Raw genomic sequence first — 21,052 nt, 5'->3', positions numbered from 1 at the left:
GGCCTCTCTGTGGGTTGCGGCCTGCTCCCCTTTTACGGCCCGGGACCTATAGTTTCCGGATCCGCCCAGCGGACGTGCCGCAGGATTCAGCCAGCCCTCCTGATCCCACCTGTGACTTGGTGACGTCCAGCCCAACTCCCACTGTGCCTCCCATGGACGGAGCCCTCTTCTCACCCTGAGATCCCGCTGATCGCTCGTCCTCCCAGCTTGAGCGCACTTCCGCCATCTTGTGACTGGTGGCTCCCTCCTCTCTGAAGACTACCGGCGCTGCTCCCCAGGCCGCGCAGACACAGAGCGGCGGCTCCACGCAACGGAGGACCCGGCACTCCACCTGCCTTCTGCTGCCTGTCGAGGGGTTCAACTGTGGACCAGAGGACCCGCTGGCGGGAGGTAAGACCCGCAGGCGTGCGGTGGTGACTGTCAGACGCCCCAGGTGCTCCATTTGCACTGATCCCCGGCCTGTGGTTCACGCTGCAGTGGTTCTCCCGGACGCCGGCGAGTGACCGCGGCATGTACTATTTTCACACCCCCACCGGCAGCCCTCACCGTCAAGGGGCATCAATAGGAGATTGCCTATGCCTGCTCTCCACTAACTCATGGCCCTCACTCGACATTTGCTGCCCAGTCCTGACATCCATCATTCCAGTCCTCACCCCCCCCTCATACCTCACTACTTCCCTAACCCACACTGCTTATAAGGAGCGGACCTCCAGAATCAGAGGGCACCGTAGTCTCTGTGGATTGCGACCCACCCACCCCCTGGAAGCAAACATCTTAACTTAATCTACCTGGGGGCTCACAGTCTACATCAGGCAATATTGGAAACCACCGCTTTCTGCGGACCCCCCGCAGTGGTGACTGAAGGCGTGCGGCAGCCCTCCCCGTTCTACTATATACTGCCCTGGTGTGAGACTGGACCCCCCAATTGTTGGTGGCCATCTCGCCCATGTTGGTTGCTGCCTTTACCCATCTGCGATCTGTATTGGCCAACTGCACATTGCCCATCAAGGCTCCCGTGGTTCACGGCCTGTCTTGACTGCCCTGCGGGGAGTGGTTCCCCACAAGGGGATGCTGGAGTGCCTCGTAACTCCCCACAATGCAAAACTGCCTCCATGCCCCGTTGATTGCACCATAACTCAGCCCACCAGTGGTTCTCTCTCTGGCTGTCTGGTTACTTCACTGTAGTCTCCCTCTCCAAAGCTCTATTTATTCACCTGTCTATGCTTCAACCTATTTGCCGAGGTGCAACCATGTCTAAGTCCACCGAGACTACGAGAAAACATGCAGGAACGGATTTCTCTCAACACTTCACTAAAAACGATAAGAGCGACAAACATTCCTTGCCTTCAGGCCCCCCTTCTCCTAGTCTATCCTCATCAGACAGATGATCCATCCCCCTCACCTGCTCTATCGACCAAAGAGGATATCTTAGCCCTGAAATTGCTTATAGTGGACTTTAAAGAATCACTAGAGTCCAAATTAGATTGAGCGGTCACCTCAATTAGATCGGATATCTCATCTCTATCCTCTAGGACCTCCAAATTAGAATCCAGACAGGACATTCTCCAAAAGGATCACATTGAAACGGTCAGGGATGTCGACCACCTCAGCCAGGAAATATCGGAGCTGCATACAAAAAACGAAGACCTGGAAAATCGTGAAAGTAGAAATAATTTCCGAATCCGCAATGTTCCTGAGTCTATTCTCCCAGCGGCTCTCGAGTCATATCTACTGTGAAGATACGGGGTTCTTCTAATCACTCAGACACAGAGCCGATGAAACCAAAGTGATGGTTTATTTCTCACCGCACACAGTAGTAGATAATTCACAGAAAGCAGAAGTAAATATAGCCCAGAAACAGTATACAGGTAGCAGTCCAGATAGTAAGTCCCAGTAGAGGATTTAGGTCCACAGCAATTCCGTGCAGAAGTTCCAGATAAACAAGTCCATACGGCAGAACTATCACTGAGTCCACACAGCAGTGATAGCAGATTAGTCCTTGCAGTAGTAAGTACATATAACTCCACACAGCACTGTTGATGCGTTCCACAAGGTACCCTGGCAGAGAATCACCCCTTAGCCAGAGTCCTGCGACTAACATGCGGAGCTGACCTGCGCAACCTCTTTTAAAACCTTCCAAATTCCCATCATGCCGCGCTCACCTGGGGAGGAGACGCAGGTTCCTGATTGGTGGGACCCCACCTCAGGTATTTCCCTACTCCCTCCCACAGCTGGCCTTCCCCTGCTGACCACATGCTGGGTCAGGCTCCGTGATGTCTGTGAGAGACCAGGATGGAACAGAAGACAGTAAACAGAAGGAACAATGACAGGGGAATTGGTTTAAATCCTGATTGTCCCCTGTGGAGGAGAAGCTTCAAAGAGACATTACCTGGTCCTCAAATGTATTTCCTGTGTGACCATATAAGGATCACAGGATGGACTCAATAGGCATAACAATGATAACCTGTAATAACCTCATACACAGACTGGCATCCTCCTACAATAACATACATGACAGCACTAGGTGCCAGGTCACAGCCAACCTGTATTTACATGGGTAAGATTATAGTACAGAATATATAGGCTAATGGATGAACACACACATGGGGTAATAGGGACACAAGCCAGAGAGACATGGGAACAGAAGGAATAAAAAGTACATTAAACGCTATAAAGATTGAAATGCCATAAATACAGTTTTACCCTCTGTCTCATATCTTTACATCTACAAAGGTTGTTCTCCACACTTGTGCCAAGTATAGGCCCTCGGGAGTTACCCTTGGAAAGGGCTCACAGGGCTCTCCGGCCTAGACCTCGTGAAGGCGATCCCCCTAGGGATGTTATCCTGCGCTTTCTCAGCTTCAAGAATAAAGAACTGGTTCTTCTCCCGATGCGGGGCAAACCGCATATCATGTTCGAGGACTCCAAGTTGCCGTTCTTTCAAGATATGGCCCCCTCAACAATCCTTAAACGGAGAGAACTTAAGGATTTAACATTCGCGCTCCGCACACGTGGGATCCGATACCACTGGGGTTTTCCCTTTAAGCTGCTGATCGACTACAACTGCAAAACAATCGTCATCAAGGATCCGAGAAAAGGAGGGGACTTTCTGTCACACTTGGAGGACTCCGACCCCCCACCTGGGCCGATCTCTAGTTCTCGGTCTGATTGAATACTTCCACACCTGTGATCCTGCGACCACTTATCTCGTTATCTTGTTCCAGTTACTGCACCGATTGTTTTTTCTGTTTTAGACTATCATTCTGGTTATTACTGAATGCCTTCTGTTAATTATCTGCCCCTTATCTCCCTCATAACACTTCACTATTTTCGTTACTCATATACCCGAGGCTAAGTTTATCTTACTGTCCCTATTCCCTCGGTTCTTAATGTCGCCCAATTGTTATTGATGGATAACCTATAATCATGTTTATATGCCAGGATGTTTGGTTAGGATTCTTCAGTAACTTTGTTGCTTAGGTTGTTGTAATACGGTCAATGCTACAACTACCTCTAGGTTCTGCACTTTCTCTCTTTTACTCTAACACATGTTTTCCACACACTGGCTCTTCACCCTCATAGCCATAAAGTTTATTCCTCATAGACCACCACTGGAGGGACTTGTTCCCCCACTATTTCTGCCTACCACACAAGTTCATCCTGTTGATTTCTAATCTTTAGCCTCACCTTCCCGCCCTCTCCCTTCTGTTGAGGGAGTACGATTGACACCCGGAACTCCCCCACTTCGGATCCATTGATCCTACTCTCTGTTCCTTCTCACTGGTTGTAAGGAACTCCTGCACAGACCCTTCCCCTCACCTGATACTCTCTCATAGTATCTGCCTCCTCCTTCTTCTTTCTTCCTTCCTCCTTCTTTCTTCCTTCCTCCTATGTTGGATCGGGGCCCGTACTTCGTTTTCTTTCTCTCCCCTTTCCCTTTTTTCCCCCTCTGCCTTTCTTCCTCTCTCTTCCTCTCCTCCTCTCTGCCCCTCATGTTTCTTCCAGACTCCTCCTCTTAAACACCCTTCAAAATGCCCCATATCTTAAGCTCTCTGAATGCCAAGGGACTCAATACCCCTCAGAAACGTTAATCCCTGTTTCGCTCTCTCCAGACTCTTAAAGCGGGAAGTGTTTACTCATTTCAAATCTCAGCTACACCCGACCCTATCATCTAGACGCTATCCAATGACTTTTTATTCTTCAAGCCAATCGAAACACAACGGGGTGGCCATCTTGACTCATTCAAAACTCCCATTTACACTACACTCACTTCACACGGACACCGACGGCCGCTATATTATTTTGACGGGCATACTGGGACATTTGGAATGCACGATTGCCATTGTTTATGCCCCCAACACTGGGCAACCCTCTTTCTTCAACTCTTTTTTAGAAGAATTGTTGAAAGTCAGAAAAGGTTATTTATTACTAGGGGGACTTTAACAACGTTCCAGACGCCTACCTAGATAAATCTTCTGGCCCGTCCCACCCACTGAGCGATTCTTCATCGCGTTCCTTAAATAAACATGAGTCACAATCCAGTAACTAGACACCATTTTCTGTCAGTTACGTGCCTCCTGAGATTGGCTCAGCGTTCCAGGGCCGAGGGTTCAGCTTGCTAGGTGGTGTATTGTTTACATTACCTTGTCTGTTGTTCTACAGCGCTGGCTCAGCAGCCTTCTCATTGATGTCACTTACTACCAGTATGGTGTTCTCAGTCCCGCCGCGGCCAGCGCCGCCGCGCGCATGATCTTTTGACATTGGAGCCGAAGGTGACGTTCTCTCTGCACTGCGGCTGCCATCCCTATGCCGCTGTGTGTGTGAAAGAGTGTGGAGCCTTCTGTTACCGCATCCTTCGCCACCATTGTAGCTTGGCACATGGTACTTTTCCCCTTCAAACTCTGTCATGGGCGCAGCCATGTTGGATGTATTCACATGTTACTCTTTCCACCAATCTGCTGTGCTGCTGGAGACTGGGGTAATTGTCAACCAATGCCTGCTTCCAAGCAGGTATAAATATCCTGTCCCAGCAACCAGGAAGCTGTCAGTCCTTCATTTGTCATTCCGGTGATTCCAGTCTCTCCTCTGCTGTGAATGTTCCAGTCTTCAGTTCACCAGAGACCAGCACCATTTTAACACCTTGCGGTGCAGCCTGACTTCCCTGCCTTCCACCAGCAGCTTCCAGCAGTGCCTGGTTTATATTTCCTATCAGGACTTTGCTACTAATACCATTCGTTACATCACATATCATTTCAGTGCTACATCTGTGATCCCCAGCATCCACAAGCACTCCCAGCTAAGTTCCTCGGTCACCGGTCTCATCTGGCAACAGACTTGCAATGGGAGGGAAAGAAGGCTCTTGTGTGGGCGCACTCTTGTACAAGGAAAATATATTTTTCAGTAATGTATATTACACAAGAGCCATCTTTCCCTCCCATTGCAAGTCTGTGTACTTTCTGGCTCTGGGCGCACCACCAACTAGGACAGCATATAATAGGAGAAAATTGTGAATATTTCTCTCCTTCCCACTAACAAGGGTAACTCACTGTCCAATTTTGGTTCCTTCTCTATAAACGTTATTACATCTAATGTGACCTGTGCCCGATCGCCCTGTGTCTTCTCATCTGGCAAGACTCAGAGACTCTCAAGAACGGTCTTATACCTTCTACAAATAACCACTGTCTTAAAAGTTATTTCCAGTTGTCGTGGTCACGCCTTCCGGCTTTGGTGATCCAGCTGCTCTGCATGTCCAGGAGTTTCATCTCACCTCCTAAGTTCAGCTATCCGTCAGCCCCTACAACTGAGACTTTCCACCACCAGTGCCAGCCCTCAGTTGTGACAACATGTCCGCGAATCTGGCCTCTTTGATATCTGGCTAACCCTTAACCCGACAGCTAAAGACTACACCTTCTTCTCGATCCCGCACCAATCATACTCCCGAATCGATCTCTTTTTCTGCGGCACGTTAGTCTCTAAACACATAATGGATTCCTCTATTGTCACCAACCCCTGGTCTGACCATTCTATCATCAGAGCCACCTTTGACATTCTCGACACCCCGACAACCCGCCCCAATTGGCGATTGAATGAGACACTCTTGAAAATCCCTAAGTTTCAAGACAAAATGAATCAAGCCATTGCTGACTATTTTTCCTTGAATATTACTGACTCCTCCTGTACCCCATTGGTCTGTGAAGCTCACAAGGCCGGTATCAGAGGCCACATTATCAGCTACGTGTCACATAGGAACAGGGAACACTAGCAGAAAATATCGTCCCTTTCAGACGAGATACACATACTAAAATCCCTACACAAGCAAAGGCCCTCATGCTCTCTCTACACACAACTCACATCTGCCAGGGCAGCTCTGAACACCTTGCTGGCCGTAAAAACTGAGTGCTTACTCCGCTGGCCAAGACAAAAATTCTACAAAAAAAGCAATAAAGCTGATACGCTATTGGCTAGCAGACTGAGAGCCCGGAAGGCACACACTGCCATTCTGGCCATTAGGAACTACAGAGGCTACCTCCAGTACAATCCAGCGTCTATTAATTCTCTTTTCAAGACTTACTACGAGCGGCTTTACAATTTACCTGTCCCCTCACCTTCTTTAACGCAGACTCATTCAACGATCCCCGACTATTTAACGTCCTCTGACCTACCTTGCATCGACTCAAATACCTCTTCGGACCTCGATAAACCTATTGCCCCTGAGGAAATCGACCTTGCTATCAAATCTCAGAAGCCGTCCAAAGCCCCAGGCCCAGATGGCTTCCCGATGTCCTACAAAACTTTTCAGTCCGCGCTACTTCCTCACCTCACAACAGTATTTAATCTTATACTAGACGGGTCCCCCTTCCACTTCCACACAACCAAGGCTGTTATTACAGTGATCCTAAAACCTGATAAAGACTCCCAGCTTATCTCTAACTTCCGGCCTATGTCACTTCTGATCTCTGACTTGAAAATCTTCACTAAAGTGTTGGCCAATAGACTCAACCCTAATCTCCCCTCACTCATACACCCCGACCACTCGCTTAAATATCTTGGGGTTTCCATCACTAAATCCTACAGTTCCCTCTACCGAGCTAACTATCCCCCGCTAATAGCTTCTATTTCTAAGGATATCCACCAATGGGAATCCTACTTACTCTCTTGGGTCGGATGTATCAACGCAATAAAAATTAACGCCCTTCCCAAACTCCTAGACGCTTCCAATCTCGATCCCTCACCAGACTCTTGCTACCCTCCAATCTTCCATATGTAAATGTATTTGGAATCATAAAAAACCCAGAATACGGTGAGATATTCTAGTTAAACATTCTCGGAATGGCGGTCTAAGACTCCCCATCCTCCAGCGATATTACGATGCAACTAGGTTGAGCCAAATGATCGCCTGGCATGCTCCACAACACACTAAACGGTGGGTTGATTTGGAAAGTGATCTCCTGGGAATCCCGTCAGTCTCATATAGATTTGACACTTAGCAATTGGCAGAATTTGAACAAAAAACTAAAACTATCCACCCATCCTTCCCCTTTGACCCCCATCTGGTATAACTCAGCATTTCCTCCGGGGCTCTCCCACCAAATGGCCCGCCCTTGGCTTTCTGCAGGCGTCACCAGAATTCACCACTTCACAGGGACACACGCCATTAGATCATTTTCTGATTTACAAAACACATATAATCTTCCCAACTCTCTGTTTTACCAATATCTTCAAATCCGTCACTTTATTTCTTCTCTTCGTCTACCATTTCCATTGCCGGTTCCCTCCCCTCTTGAGAGATTCTGCATATATAACTCAACTGATAGGGGCGCTATTTCTCTTCTCTACAAATCCATCCTCATCCCTGACTATCTCCCTCTTGAACTGCACGGAGGGGTGTAGCGCAATTCGTTCCGCAATCTCACAATGCTCAATCAGTGTAGCAATTCGCAAAAACTCATACAAAATATATACGAGATGGTACTTGGTACCTGATCGGCTACACAGAATTTATCCGGATACCTCCGACCTTTGCTGGAGGAACTGTGGCCATGTGGGCACCTTTTACCACATCTGGTGGACCTGCCTGGTAATCGCTAAGTATAGGGCGATGGTCCGCATGCTATCGTCTTAACTAATTGATTTGCCCACACCTCTCTCACCCGCTAACCTTATTCTCTGCACTCCGCCCGACGCTATTTCTAAGGATTCGAAAAGAGTGATCCTCTTCATCTCTTGCGCAGCTAAATATCAAATAGCGCGTAATTGGAAGAGCCCCGGAGCGCCCAATTGTCAGGCACTAATTAACAGAATTTGGTTCGTCGCAAACATGGAATATATTACTAGCCTCCAACACAACACAATACAAAAATTCCACTCCACCTGGCTCCCTTGGTACCGATATCATGACCACCCCCTTCCTGGATTGTACTAAAAACGAATTCCAATCTACAACTTTTTCCCCTCCCCCTCTTTTTTTTCCCTTCCCTTCCTCTCTTCTTCTTTCCATCTCTCATTTCCTCCACACTTAATGGACCCCCAATCCAGGGGAGGACCTCTTCTTTATCTTCTTCCTCTTTCTCCACCTCTTGATTTCTCTCTCTAGTTCTCCTCTTCCCATCAGCTTGACCTTCCTACATTTCCACATGTCTATCGCTTCTACCTCAGCTCGTAACTTTGCAAGCTCGAGCTTCTTCCCGAAGCTATGTCTCTCTTTTCTCTAAAACTGTCCTAATATTCCCACTCACAATATCCAGATGTAACATTATTGTGATATTTAGTCTTATCCCTCTACTGTCTTTTTCACTTTTTTTCTGAGAAATGTGTTATGTATGTACTAATATTGGCTTCCTAGCCACAGGTATACTGATTGTGTCACCGTTATTTCACCATTCGCTGTTCCGTATGATTCTCCCTTTCAATTTTTTTTTACATGATTGAAAAAAAAAAAAAGTGTTGAGAGAACAAACCAGCACACAACATAACAAGAGGATAGCAACACGAACCACAACTTGAAAATAGGGACAGCAAAAGCAGACCCAAACTACAACACATAAGAACAACGCTTGCTGGAAAATATGAAAGCACAGAGGCGGGCGCCCAGTATCCCCTATGGACGAGAAAAGGATTTACCGGTAGTTATTAAAATCCTATTTTCTCTAATGTCCAAGGGGATACTGTGATGATCTTAGTACTATGGGGATGTTCCAAAACTCCAAACCGGGTGGGAGAGTGCTGAGACCCCATCAAAACTGATCGACCAAACTTAAGGCCCTCAGTAGCCAAGGTGTTAAACCTTTAAAACTTTACAGCATGTTCAAACCCAACCAAGTAGCTGCCCAGCATAACTGCAAAGCTGAGACACCCCGGGCAGCCACCTAGGAAGAACCCACTGACCGTGTGCAGTGGGCCTGAACAGACCTTGGCAGTGGCAAAGCCGCCAAAGAGTGAGCCTGTTGGATTGTAAGCCTGCTCCAACATGCAATAGACTGCTTCAAAGCAGGACAACCAATCTTTGAAGATTTATAGAGAACAAAAAGTGAGTCTGATTTTCTGAGACGAGCTGGCCTCTTGACATAAATCTCCAAAGCTCGAACCACGTCCAAGGACATTGGTGTAACAGACGTGCCAGTGATAACCAGAACCACCATCGGCCAATTGATATGAAATGCTGACACCACCTTAGGCAAGAATGTCTAGCGAGTTTTAAGCACCGCTCTATCCTCATGAAACACCAGAGAAGGACTCTTACAGGATAAGGCCCCTAATTCCAAAACACACTTCACTGAGGCCAAGGCCAACAACATGATAGCCTGCCATGTCAAATACTCCATGTCCACCTTGTGGAAAGGTTCAATGAAACTGATTGGAGAAAGGCCAGAACCAAATTGAGAACGCATGGCGCTGTGGGAGGCACAAGGGGTGGTCGAATATGAAGGACACCTGTCAAGAACATCTGGACCACTGGGAGAACAGCCAATTGTTCCCTGGAAGAAAAAGACATGGCTGAGATTTGAACTTTTATGGAGCCTAAACGTAGGCCCACATCCACAACAGCCTGCAGGAAGTGCAAGAAATGTCCCAGATGAAAATCCACAGCAGAATGCTGTTGACCCTCACACCAAGAGAAAATTCTTCCATATGCGATGGTAATGTTTCGATGTGTCCATCTGGCCGGCTTTCAGCATAGTCGAGATAACCTTGTCCGGAATTTCTTTACGGGCCAATGAGTAATAAGGCTAGAATGTCTACATACCAGGCCCTGCTGGGCCAGTCTCGGGCAATCAGAATTGTCTGAACCCTGTCCCTTTAAGTCCTTTGAGAACTTTTGGAATTAGAGGAACTGGAGGGAACAAGTACACCAACCGGTAAATCCACGGTGTCGCCAGAGCGTCCACTGCTACGGCCTGTGGATCCCTCCTCCAAGAAAAGTAACGCAGAAGCTTCTTAGTGAGCTGAGAAACCAACAAGTCGATTTGCGGGTAGCCCCAGCGATGAAATATCTGCTGAAACACCTGCGGGTAGAGACCCCATTCCCCCAGGTGCAGATCATGTCTACTGAGGAAGTCTGCTCCCCAATTGTCTACTCCCGGAATTAATATGGCGGAAATGGCCTTGGGATTCCGCTCCACCCAGAGGAGTATCTGTGACACCTCCCTCATTGTAGCTCTGCTGTTTGGACCTCCTTGTTGGTTTATGTACGCCACAGTTGGTGGGTTTTCCGACCATACCTGTATGGCCTGATACAGAAGGATATAAAAGAGGTCAGCAGGTCATTGTAAATCGCCCTGAGTTCCAAAACATTTATCAGAAGGGAAGCCTCTTGATCAGACCACCTTCACTGGAACCGAGCCCCTAGGTTTACTTCGCCCCAACCATGGAGGCTTGCATCCGTTGTCAACAGAATCCAATGTTGAATTCCGAAGTGTCAACCCTCCAGGAGGGAGATCAGCAACCACCATAAAAGGGAAATCCTGGAGTTTGGTGAAAGGCACATCATCTGGCGCATGTGCAGATGTGACCCAGACCATTTGTCCAGCAGATCCAGCTGGAATGGTCATGCATGAAATTTTCTGTACCGAATTGCTTTGTAGGAGACCATCATCTTTCCCAGTAAGCGTATGCAAAGATGTACCGAGATTTTCTTCAGCTTCAAAATGGAACGTACCATTGTCTGAATTATCTTTGCCTTGTCCATAGGAAGGAACACATTCTGAGACACCGTGTCCAGTATCATTACCAGGAACTGAAGCCTCTGCGTAGGTTCTAGGTGGGATTTCTGCAGAATGAAAACCCACCCATGATCCGTGAGTAGTTGTGTTGGAAGGCTGATCTTTTCCATCAACTGTGCTCTGAATATAGCCATTATGAGGAGATCGTCCAAGTATGGAACGATGTTCACTTCCTGCTTGCGGAGTTGTAGCAACATCTCTGCCATCACCCCTGATAACACCATCAGTGCCGATGAGAGACCAAAAGGCAAGGCCTGAACCTGGTAGTGACTGTCCTGCAGTGCAAACTTGAGGTAAGCCTGAAGAAACGGTCATATTGGGATGTGAAGATACGCATCCTTAATATCCAGAGAAACCAGGAATTCCCCTTCTTCCATGTCACGCTTGGCCTAAGTTGGGGATCGGATGACTGATAATTGACAGAGGGAGCAGCTATCGGCAAAGGAAGGACACAAGGTGGCTGAATGTAGTTCTTATTCATGGATTGAAGACTTAGGCCCGAAGATGTAGAGGGGTAGGCAATGAGGACAATGACCAAGAATGATACACTGAAGAAAGAGGAATTCAGTTTTAATGGAACCACAATCATACACAACGACTAGGAGAGACGTCTGAGTGAATTTTGAAAGACGAAAGGTTAGTGATTTCGTAAACGATGCTGAAGGACACTGAATGAAGAGATGACTTGTGATTTGTAAATAATGCTGAAGAACATGGAGTGAAGAGATGACTTGTGATTTTTAAACAATGCTGAAGAGAGGATCGCTGTGAGCACCATCAGCAAACAGAGACCCTCTACCAGATAGAGGGCCCAGTGGTTAAACCACAAGAGCAGGTGGACTGGGAGCAAAGGACTGCAATAACAGAACTGACCACCAGGCGGACACAACAGAACCAGGCTACCAGGGGTTAACCTGGGAGCGCAGGGCACCTTACAGCAGCAAGTAACTTGAAGTACTGGCAACATAGTTAAGCATCAACCCCTTTTTATAAGGGAAGCCTGTACCTGATTGGCTGGACGCGAACTGGGATACATATTGTCTTAGATTGGTCTGCAACATGGTGGATCCCTGCACAGAGGACACATATGGAACCAGCACAGAGCCACAACCTCTGGCCTCAGCCTCCCAGATGCAGCACTCCAGCAACAGGACACTTGGTAACAGATACCTCCGGCTGCCATGCTCCCCTCCCCAGGACCCGGCCTCCAGACACCTGTCAGCCGCACTGGAGGACCTCGCTGCTGTAGCTCCTATCCATCGCAGCGACACCAGCCAGCTAACAGGAAGCTAAGAGGAAGGCCGCAGGGACCAGAACTGGTGGTAAGACTCCGGATGCTGACAGTACCCCCCTTTTTAGGGTGGTCTCCGAACACCCACGCTGCTTAGTGGGATTCTTGGCATGAAAGCCAAAACTCAATCTTGGAGCATGAACATCCCCTGCAGCCACCCAAGATCTTTCCTCCGGACCATATCCTCTCAAATCTATGAGATACTGGAGACGACCATACCTCTTGCGGAAGTCAAGAAACTTATGAACCTCGAATTCCTCATTTTGAGCAGCTTGAACCTTGGGAGGTTAAGGGAAAGCTGCCCAAAAATGATTTAGTACAGGGGGCTTTAGCAGAGAAATGTGAAAGGCATTGGGAATTTTCAAATAGGGAGGCAGTTTCACCTTGTAAGAAACAGGATTCAACACTCTTTTAATAGGATACGGACGATGAATCTTGGAGCAAGCTTTTTGGTAGAAACTTTAAGTCTGAGGTTTCTGGTGGATATCCAAACACAATCTCCCACTTTGAGACTAGGAACAGCCCTACGTTTCTGATCAGCATAGGTCTTTTATTTCTGGGAAGTCTTAAGTAGCGCCTTATGAATTTGTCTCCAAATCTTCGTGAACTGACGAAAAGCGGATTCAGCAGCAGGAACCTCAAGAGGTGGGAGAGGAAGGAACTCGTGGATGAAAACTATAGTTAATTGAGAAAGGAGTGGATTTGGTAGAAGAACTATATAGGTTATTGTATGCAAACTCAGGAAATGGGAGGAAATCCATCCAGTCTTCTTGAGCAGGGGACATGAACATCCGTAAGAAAGTTTCCAGATCTTGGTTGACTCTTTCAGTCTCTCCGTCAGTCTGGGGATGGTAGGCTGTAGAGAAGTTCAACTTGATTTCTAGGACAGAGCTGAGAGCTTTCCAGAACTTGGCGACGAATTGAGGACCCTGATCAGAAACTAGTTCCTGTGGAAGGCCATGCAAATGAAAATTCTATGAGAAAAACAATTTGGATAGCTGAGGAGCAAAGGGAAGACCGGTGAGGGGTATGAAGTAAGCCATCTTCGAAAAGCATTCCACAATGACCCAAATGGTGTTGTGCCCTCTGGAGACTGGCAAATCGGTTATGAAATCCATAGAGATGTGAGTCCAAGGCTTTTGAGGTGGTGGAAGTGGATGAATAAGACCCGAGGGAGATGTTCGTGAACTTTTATGTTGAACACACTTGGAACAGGCTGCTACAAATTCAAAGACATCCATTTTAAGATGAGGCCACCAGAAGAATTGCTGAATGAACTTGAGAGTCTTAAGACTACCGGCATGACCCATGAAAGATGAAGAATGAGCCCACGTAAGCAATTTCCTGCAAAATTTTTATGCTACAAAAGTTCTCCCCGGAGGAGGTAGAGGAACAGTAGGACTTGAAGCAAATGAAGCCAGATTCAGAATAAATTGTTTCTCAGTGGAGTTGAGTGAATCATCCATTTGAAAAGAATGAGAAAGTGCATCTGCTCTTCGATTTAAGGTTCCTGGGCGGTTAAAGAGTTTGAAGGAGAACCGAGAGAAGAAGAGAGCCCACCTGGCTTGCCATGGGTTTAAACAACGAGTTTAAGCAATGGGTTTAAGCCATCATGGAAGGACTTGGAGGAGAAGACGGAATGGGAGAAGATTCTGATTGATCAGGACTGGGGCTCAATGTTAGTTGATTAGGAAGAAGAAAAGGTCTCAAGTCAGTTTGAGTGGTTTCCTGTTGAGGACGAGGTTTAGCTTTCTTATGAGATCATTTTCGAGTTCTGCCCATTCTTCAGCATAACATTACGGAGATTAGAGAACAAGGTCAGGAGGCCAGTAGCGACATAGCAGAAGTATTGAAGTGTGGAAATAGGGAGACATCAGTGAGCATAGACCCCCAGTGGCCATCGGTTACAGAAACATCGTGAGGTCAGTTGTTTATGGGTAATAGCAAGAAGATGCCATCCTTGAGCAGTAAAGTAATTTATAGGAGTCAGAAACTGGAGCTTGCTACTGTCCTGGACACATGGACTGTTACGCCATAGCTATACTGATGCCCCAAGAGCTCTAATTGGATCTTGCTGGGATTGAGGGGAGCAGGAGGCGAAAAAACCCCAGCAGCTGTCAAACAGTATGGAGGATGTAGTCAGCACAGTCTGCCACTAGAAGGAGTTGACAGAGCAGGAGTGGGAGCCAGGCAATAATAATAATAAAAGCAGTTCAGACCAATTACTGCCCAGGTAGGGCCGCAGTGGCAGAAGTCCTTGCAGGAAATCACTGAGGCTGTAGTGAAGGGCACTAATCATGGGCTGGCAGTGTCTGTAGCTCCCAGAGAAGCGTCTGGTTTCAGGAGGGCATGTGGCTATATTGCCAGTTTTCAAGATGGCCACTTCTGGCAGGGAAGCCCAAATCAGAAAAAAAAATGGTCGGCTATGGCGGGTGAACCAGGTCAGTAATAAGACAGGAGAGGAGAGGGTAATAGGATGCAGTGGCACAGGGTAGCGTATCTGGCTGCATAGGAATCCCACGTGTATGTCCTCTACATTTCACAGCTCCGCTAGATTCCTCCATAGCACCATGGGTTAGGAGGAGAGGTGGAGATGCTGGAACACTGCTTGAGTGATGACAGGCAAGCACTCTGTGTATTACCCGTTGCCACGAGTCTAGGCTTCAACAGCCGGAAAGTAGAAGGCAGGCTGTGGGCGGGTGAGCTAACTAACCTGACGCGTCTCTGCTGAGACCACCAATCCCGCATCAGATGCCGGGAGAGCAGCTCCACTCCATGTCTCCAGCAGCGGTTACAGATGATTCCCAGTCAACCTCTCCACATGACTCCTACAGCACGGCTAGGCACAAGAGTGGACAGGGCGCACAGCCCTCAGTGAGTAGCAGTGCTACCTCGTTGAGGTCCGGTCCGCGGTGGGATCACTGCACAACTTCAGTCCGCAGCTTCAGATCCGGGTGTAGGCCGCAACCTGCAAAAGCCAAATGAATGGCTCCCCGGCTCTGCAACCTTCACACCAGGGTGTCAAAACACAAAGAGGGACAAGAAGGGCCCGAAAGAGCCCGTAGGACAGCTGTAAATGGCAGAAAGGACCTATACAAGCAGGAGTTCCTTTATCTTGCTTCCTGCTGCCTTTCCAGTCAGGCCACACACCCCGTGACATAATTTATTGATGTTGAAAACAAAAGTAATGTAGATTTTCACACCAATCTAAGACTTGCGAATCTACTTTGGGAGCCACCTCCCTTTTTTTTAAACAGTCCCCAGCTGGACGAGGATAATTGGAATTCCATTTCTTGGAATTCTAACTTCCTACTGGGCGTAAACCCAAAATTTCCATCAGCTGTTTTGGGATGTTTAAACACAGTTGCCTTAGTTTTTATAGTTTTTCACACAGGCTCTGCTGCCTCTTCTAAGGATAGAATGGCTTACATAGAACTAATAAGCTCAGGTATGTCCACTGAGCTGAGACCTTCCGAAGTGCAATGAGTCCTCATCCCCCAATGAATCCTCATCTAAAACATGTGTAGACTGTGAAGATGTTGTATCATGTCTATGTGATTTACTTACCACCAGCCTTTCAGCCTGCTTTTTTGAGAGGCTGACAATTCCCTAGGTGTATAAACCTCAGACTGAATGTTGCATGTAAGGGTTAATAGCGAAACCTATCACTGGTATAGGAGCTGGTATAAACTGCTTAGCTACATTGGATAATGTCTGTGCAAAGTAGCCCATGAAGGTTCACCACAACCTGTGCCTGCCTCACTGTACACGTTGGTAAGAGTTGTCGCGACCCGGTCGGGAGTTGTTGGAGCGACTCTAAGGTGCGTATAAGATGCTTTATAGAAAGATCACAAAAAAAAAAAAATAGTAATACTATAAAATAAAATAAGAAAACTAATGGCTGCTAAAAAAAACAGCAGCCCTCTGACCATGGTCCGGCTCCTGCTGCACCAAACAAAAAACTGATTTGCCTGAGCCAGGAAGCGGGGATATATGGACAGGCCCGTTGCATGCTGGGAGGCCGAATGCTTTGACCGTTTTTTGCAAATCTGCTGTCACGTCATCATATCCCAATGTTATCCTGTGGATAATCTGTGGACCCTGCCAGAGAAAGATATATATATTTAAGAGGATAGAATTTGATCGGTGTTGTTACACTGTTTTGTTGGCAGGTTACTTGATACTTTTGTCCTCATTGGTTACTATAGGTCACGTGGACAAGGTTCTCTCCATGTCCCTGGACGTAGCGTGTTGGATGACGTCACTTTGGTGCGCTGGAGTGTGCGAAAGATAGCAACATGGACAGTTCCACCGGGTATATTAGGAGAGTGGTTGTATGTCTCTTGTGTTCTGCACCCTGATGAAAATGCCGCGAATAGAGCATTGAAACGTTGGTACACTAAACCTGCCTGGTCTATTTATTCTGAGTGCCGCCTTGTATGGATTCTACATTACGTTGCACCAACTGATGCAGCCTGGTTTGGAGGGCACCGGCTATTGATTCTTTAATATTTTCTTCAGGTTTCTTTTTCAGATGGAACCATGGGTCGTGCACGTGATGCAACTGGCAAAAGGGAGCAACTGGTTTTGGTCGAGACCAGCATTTGTTTGTTGGTGATCCCTTGTAGACAGTGAGTAGTATCCATCTACAGTGGAAGAAGCATGGACACCAAGAATCTCAGCGGGGGAATAGTGGGCGAAGTAGATCATGACAAATCGGGACCACAGGCATTTAGGACCCCTAGCAACCACCAATCATTCCAAATGCATCAGGAACTGCACCAACAGTACAATGCCGGACCCAGCCAAGCAGTCCCACAGTCCCAGATCTGGTGAATTGGAGGGCCACGTGAGATGTGGTGGCATGTCAGACTGGTGCTCTTAAAACCAATCCAAGCCTTTCGGCCACTGTTCCGCCGCTGAGAGCAAACCTAAAGTTTAACACTAATGTGATAGCTGTTTTTATGGTAATTATTTTGAGCAATAGAGTAAGACCTGCAGTATAGTGGGGTTCCTTGTCGGGGGCTGCAGGCTTAAATTCACTGAGCAATACATGAACTAAAACTCCACTGTTTATTATTGTTAGTTAATAGAGTGAGTGCAAGACACATTTATGTATGTAGTAAGGCTACTGGGAGACCTTAGATTGAGCAATATTGGATCTGACCATTACATTCCCTAAAGTCATAACCTCAGAACTGCACAGAGCAGGAACTATTATTCACAAGTAATTAGGAATGTGTTCATCATGAACAAGTCCACAATTACCGTCTGAAGGTTACACAATTATTTCAAGTCTACACAATTGATATTTGAGGATAAAGCCTTTAACAGAAAACACCCCTGAAGAAGTCACTATTGACAAAACGCGTTGGGTGACACGCAATTTGGATTTAGAGTGAATTGGAGTGGATAAGAACAAGCCCGCCCATGCAAGGGTGACAACAAGTGCAAAACGTTGTCTTATGATTATACAGATATGTACTAGTGATAAGATTTTACTCTGTTTTACTTGAAGTTCTAGATTCAAATTTCATTTTATACAAATTGCATTTGGTGAGCTCAGGTCTACTGTATAGCAGGAAATATTTCATACCTGCATCATCTAACAAAATGCATATAAATTAGGCAATCCACAAAAAACAATACTAATTATATTATATACATACATACACATTTATATATAATCACTAATAATAAACTTCTGCTTGCTACTTTTAATAACATTATAGTCTTGTGTGTAATAACTCTCCATGTGATATTTGTCATGGGTAGCCTTGTGTTAGAAACACCCAACTGAGAACAGGGCTGATGGCGGAGGAGGGTGTAGAATAAGAGATTGCTGTAGTGACTGAGCAATGAGAATATGTGACTTCTGTAATAAGTGTTTATTACTCACCTGTGCTGATATCTGTAGGGATCTCCTCCTCCTTACACTGCTGATCACCCCTAACATACGTCTCTTCTTCTCCCTCTATATCTTCTAGCTTTATATCAGTCACATACGTCTCTTCTTCTCCCTCTATATCTTCTGCTTTTATATCAGTCACATACGTCTCTTCTTCTCCCTCTATATCTTCTGCTTTTATATCAGTCACATACGTCTCGTCTTCTCCCTCTATATCTTCTGCCTTTATATCAGTCACATACGTCTCTTCTTCTCCCTCTGTATCTTCTGCCTTTATATCAGTCACATACGTCTCTTCTTCTCCCTCTATATCTTCTGTCTTTATATCAGTCATATATGTCTCTTCCTCTCCCTTTATATCTTCTGTTTTAATATTAGGCAGACTTTGTACCTAAAAAACAAAAAATAAGAATTTACTCACCGGTAATTCTATTTCTCGTAGTCCGTAGTGGATGCTGGGTACTCCGTAAGGACCATGGGGTATAGACGGGCTCCGCAGGAGACTGGCTACTCTTAAAAAAAAGATTAGGTACTATGTCTGGTGTGCACTGGCTCCTCCCTCTATGTCCCTCCTCCAGACCTCAGTTAGGGAAACTGTGCCCGGAAGAGCTGACATTACTAGGAAAGGATTTGGAATCCAGGGTAAGACTCATACCAGCCACACCAATCACACCGTACAACTTGTGATAACTATACCCAGTTAACAGTATGAAACAATAATGAGCCTCAGTAACAGATGGCTCAAAACAATAACCCTTTAGTTATGCAATAACTATATACATGTATTGCAGAGAGTCCGCACTTGGGACGGGCTCCCAGCATCCACTACGGACTACGAGAAATAGAATTACCGGTGAGTAAATTCTTAATTTCTCTGATGTCCTAGTGGATGCTGGGTACTCCGTAAGGACCATGGGGATTATACCAAAGCTCCCAAACGGCGGGAGAGTGCGGATGACTCTGCAGCACCGAATGAGCAAACACAAGGTCCTCCTCAGCCAGGGTATCAAACTAGTAGAATTTTGCAAACGTGTTTGAATCCGACCAAGTAGCAGCTCGGCAAAGTTGTAAAGCCGAGACCCCTCGGGCAGCCGCCCAAGAAGAGCCCACCTTCCTTGTGGAATGGGCTTTTACAGATTTAGGATGCGGCAGTCCAGCCGCGGTATGTGCAAGTTGAATTGTATTACAGATCCAGCGAGCAATAGTCTGCTTCAAAGCAGGAGCACCCAGCTTGTTGGGTGCACGCAGGATAAACAGCGACTCAGTCTTTCTGACTCTAGCTGTCCTGGGAACATAGATTTTCAGGGCCCTGACTACGTCCAGTAACTTGGAATCCTCCAAGTCCTTAGTAGCCGCAGGCACTACAATAGGTTGGTTCAAGTGAAAAGCTGGGACCACCTTAGGGAGAAACTGGGGACGAGTCCTCAATTCTGCCCTATCCATATGGAAAATCAGATAAGGGCTTTTACATGACAAAGCCGCCAATTCTGATACACGCCTGGCCGAAGCCAAGGCCAACAGCATGGCCACCCTCCACGTGAGATATTTTAACTCCACGGTCTTAAGTGGCTCAAACCAATGTGATTTTAGGAAATCCAACACCACGTTGAGATCCCAAGGTGCCACTGGAGGCACAAAAGGAGGCTGAATATGCAGCACTCCCTTAACAAACGTCTGAACTTCAGGCAGTGAAGCCAGTTCTTTCTGAAAGAAAATAGACAGGGCTGCAATCTGGACTTTTATGGATCCCAATTTTAGGCCCATAGTCACTCCTGCCTGTAGGAAGTGCAGAAATCGACCCAGCTGGAATTCTTCCATTGGGGCCCTCCTGGCCTCACACCAAGCATCATATTTTCGCCATATGCGATGATAATGTTTTGCTGTCACATCCTTCCTAGCTTTTATCAGCGTAGGAATGACTTCATCTGGAATGCACTTCTCCGCTAGGATCCGGCGTTCAACCGCCATGCCGTCAAACGCAGCCGCGGTAAGTCTTGGAACAGACAGGGCCCCTGCTGTATCAGGTCCTGTCTGAGGGGCAGAGGCCATGGGTCCTCTGAGATCATTTCTTGTAGTTCTGGGTACCAAGTTCTTTTTGGCCAATCCGGAACGATGAGTATTGTCCTTACTCTTCTCTTTCTTACTATCCTAAGTACCTTGGGTATGAGAGGAAGAGGAGGGAACACATAAACCGACTGGTACACCCACGGTGTCACCAGAGCGTCCCCACAGCTATCGCCTTAGGGTCCATTGACCTGGTGCAATATCTTTTTAGCTTTTTGTTGATGCGGGATGCCATCATGTCCACCTGTGGTCGTTCCCACCGGTGTACAATCAGCTTGAAGACTTCTGGATGAAGTCCCCACTCTCCCGGGTGGAGGTTGTGTCTGCTGAGGAAGTCTGCTTCCCAGTTGTCCACTCCCGGAATGAACACTGCTGACAGTGCTATCACGTGATTCTCCACCCATCAAAGAATCCTTGTGGCTTCTGCCATTGCCATCCTGCTTCTTGTGCCGCCCTGTCGATTTACATGGGCGACTGCCGTGATGTTGTCTGACTTAATCAGCACCGTTTGGTTTTGAAGCAGGGATTCTGCTTGACTTAGGGCATTGTAAATGGCCCGTAGTTCCAGAA

At 46.9% G+C, this 21,052-nt stretch overlaps 1 protein-coding gene across 1 annotated transcript in view; it reads right to left on the bottom strand.

The window, feature by feature from the left end:
- Window positions 1–21,052, bottom strand: part of LOC134984390 (uncharacterized) — a 185,389-nt gene that overhangs the window by 139,947 nt on the left and 24,390 nt on the right. Inside the window, exon 5 of the mRNA XM_063949978.1 lies at window positions 18,410–18,809. Within this exon, the coding sequence (XP_063806048.1) occupies window positions 18,410–18,809 (400 nt within the window). The remainder of the gene's footprint in view (window positions 1–18,409; window positions 18,810–21,052) is intronic.

The sequence above is a fragment of the Pseudophryne corroboree genome, assembly GCF_028390025.1.
Source record: "Pseudophryne corroboree isolate aPseCor3 chromosome 3 unlocalized genomic scaffold, aPseCor3.hap2 SUPER_3_unloc_50, whole genome shotgun sequence".
Taxonomy (NCBI): Eukaryota; Metazoa; Chordata; class Amphibia; order Anura; family Myobatrachidae; genus Pseudophryne; species Pseudophryne corroboree.
The sequence above is the reverse complement of the archived record's forward strand: the minus strand, read 5'-3'. Positions and strand labels throughout refer to the sequence as shown.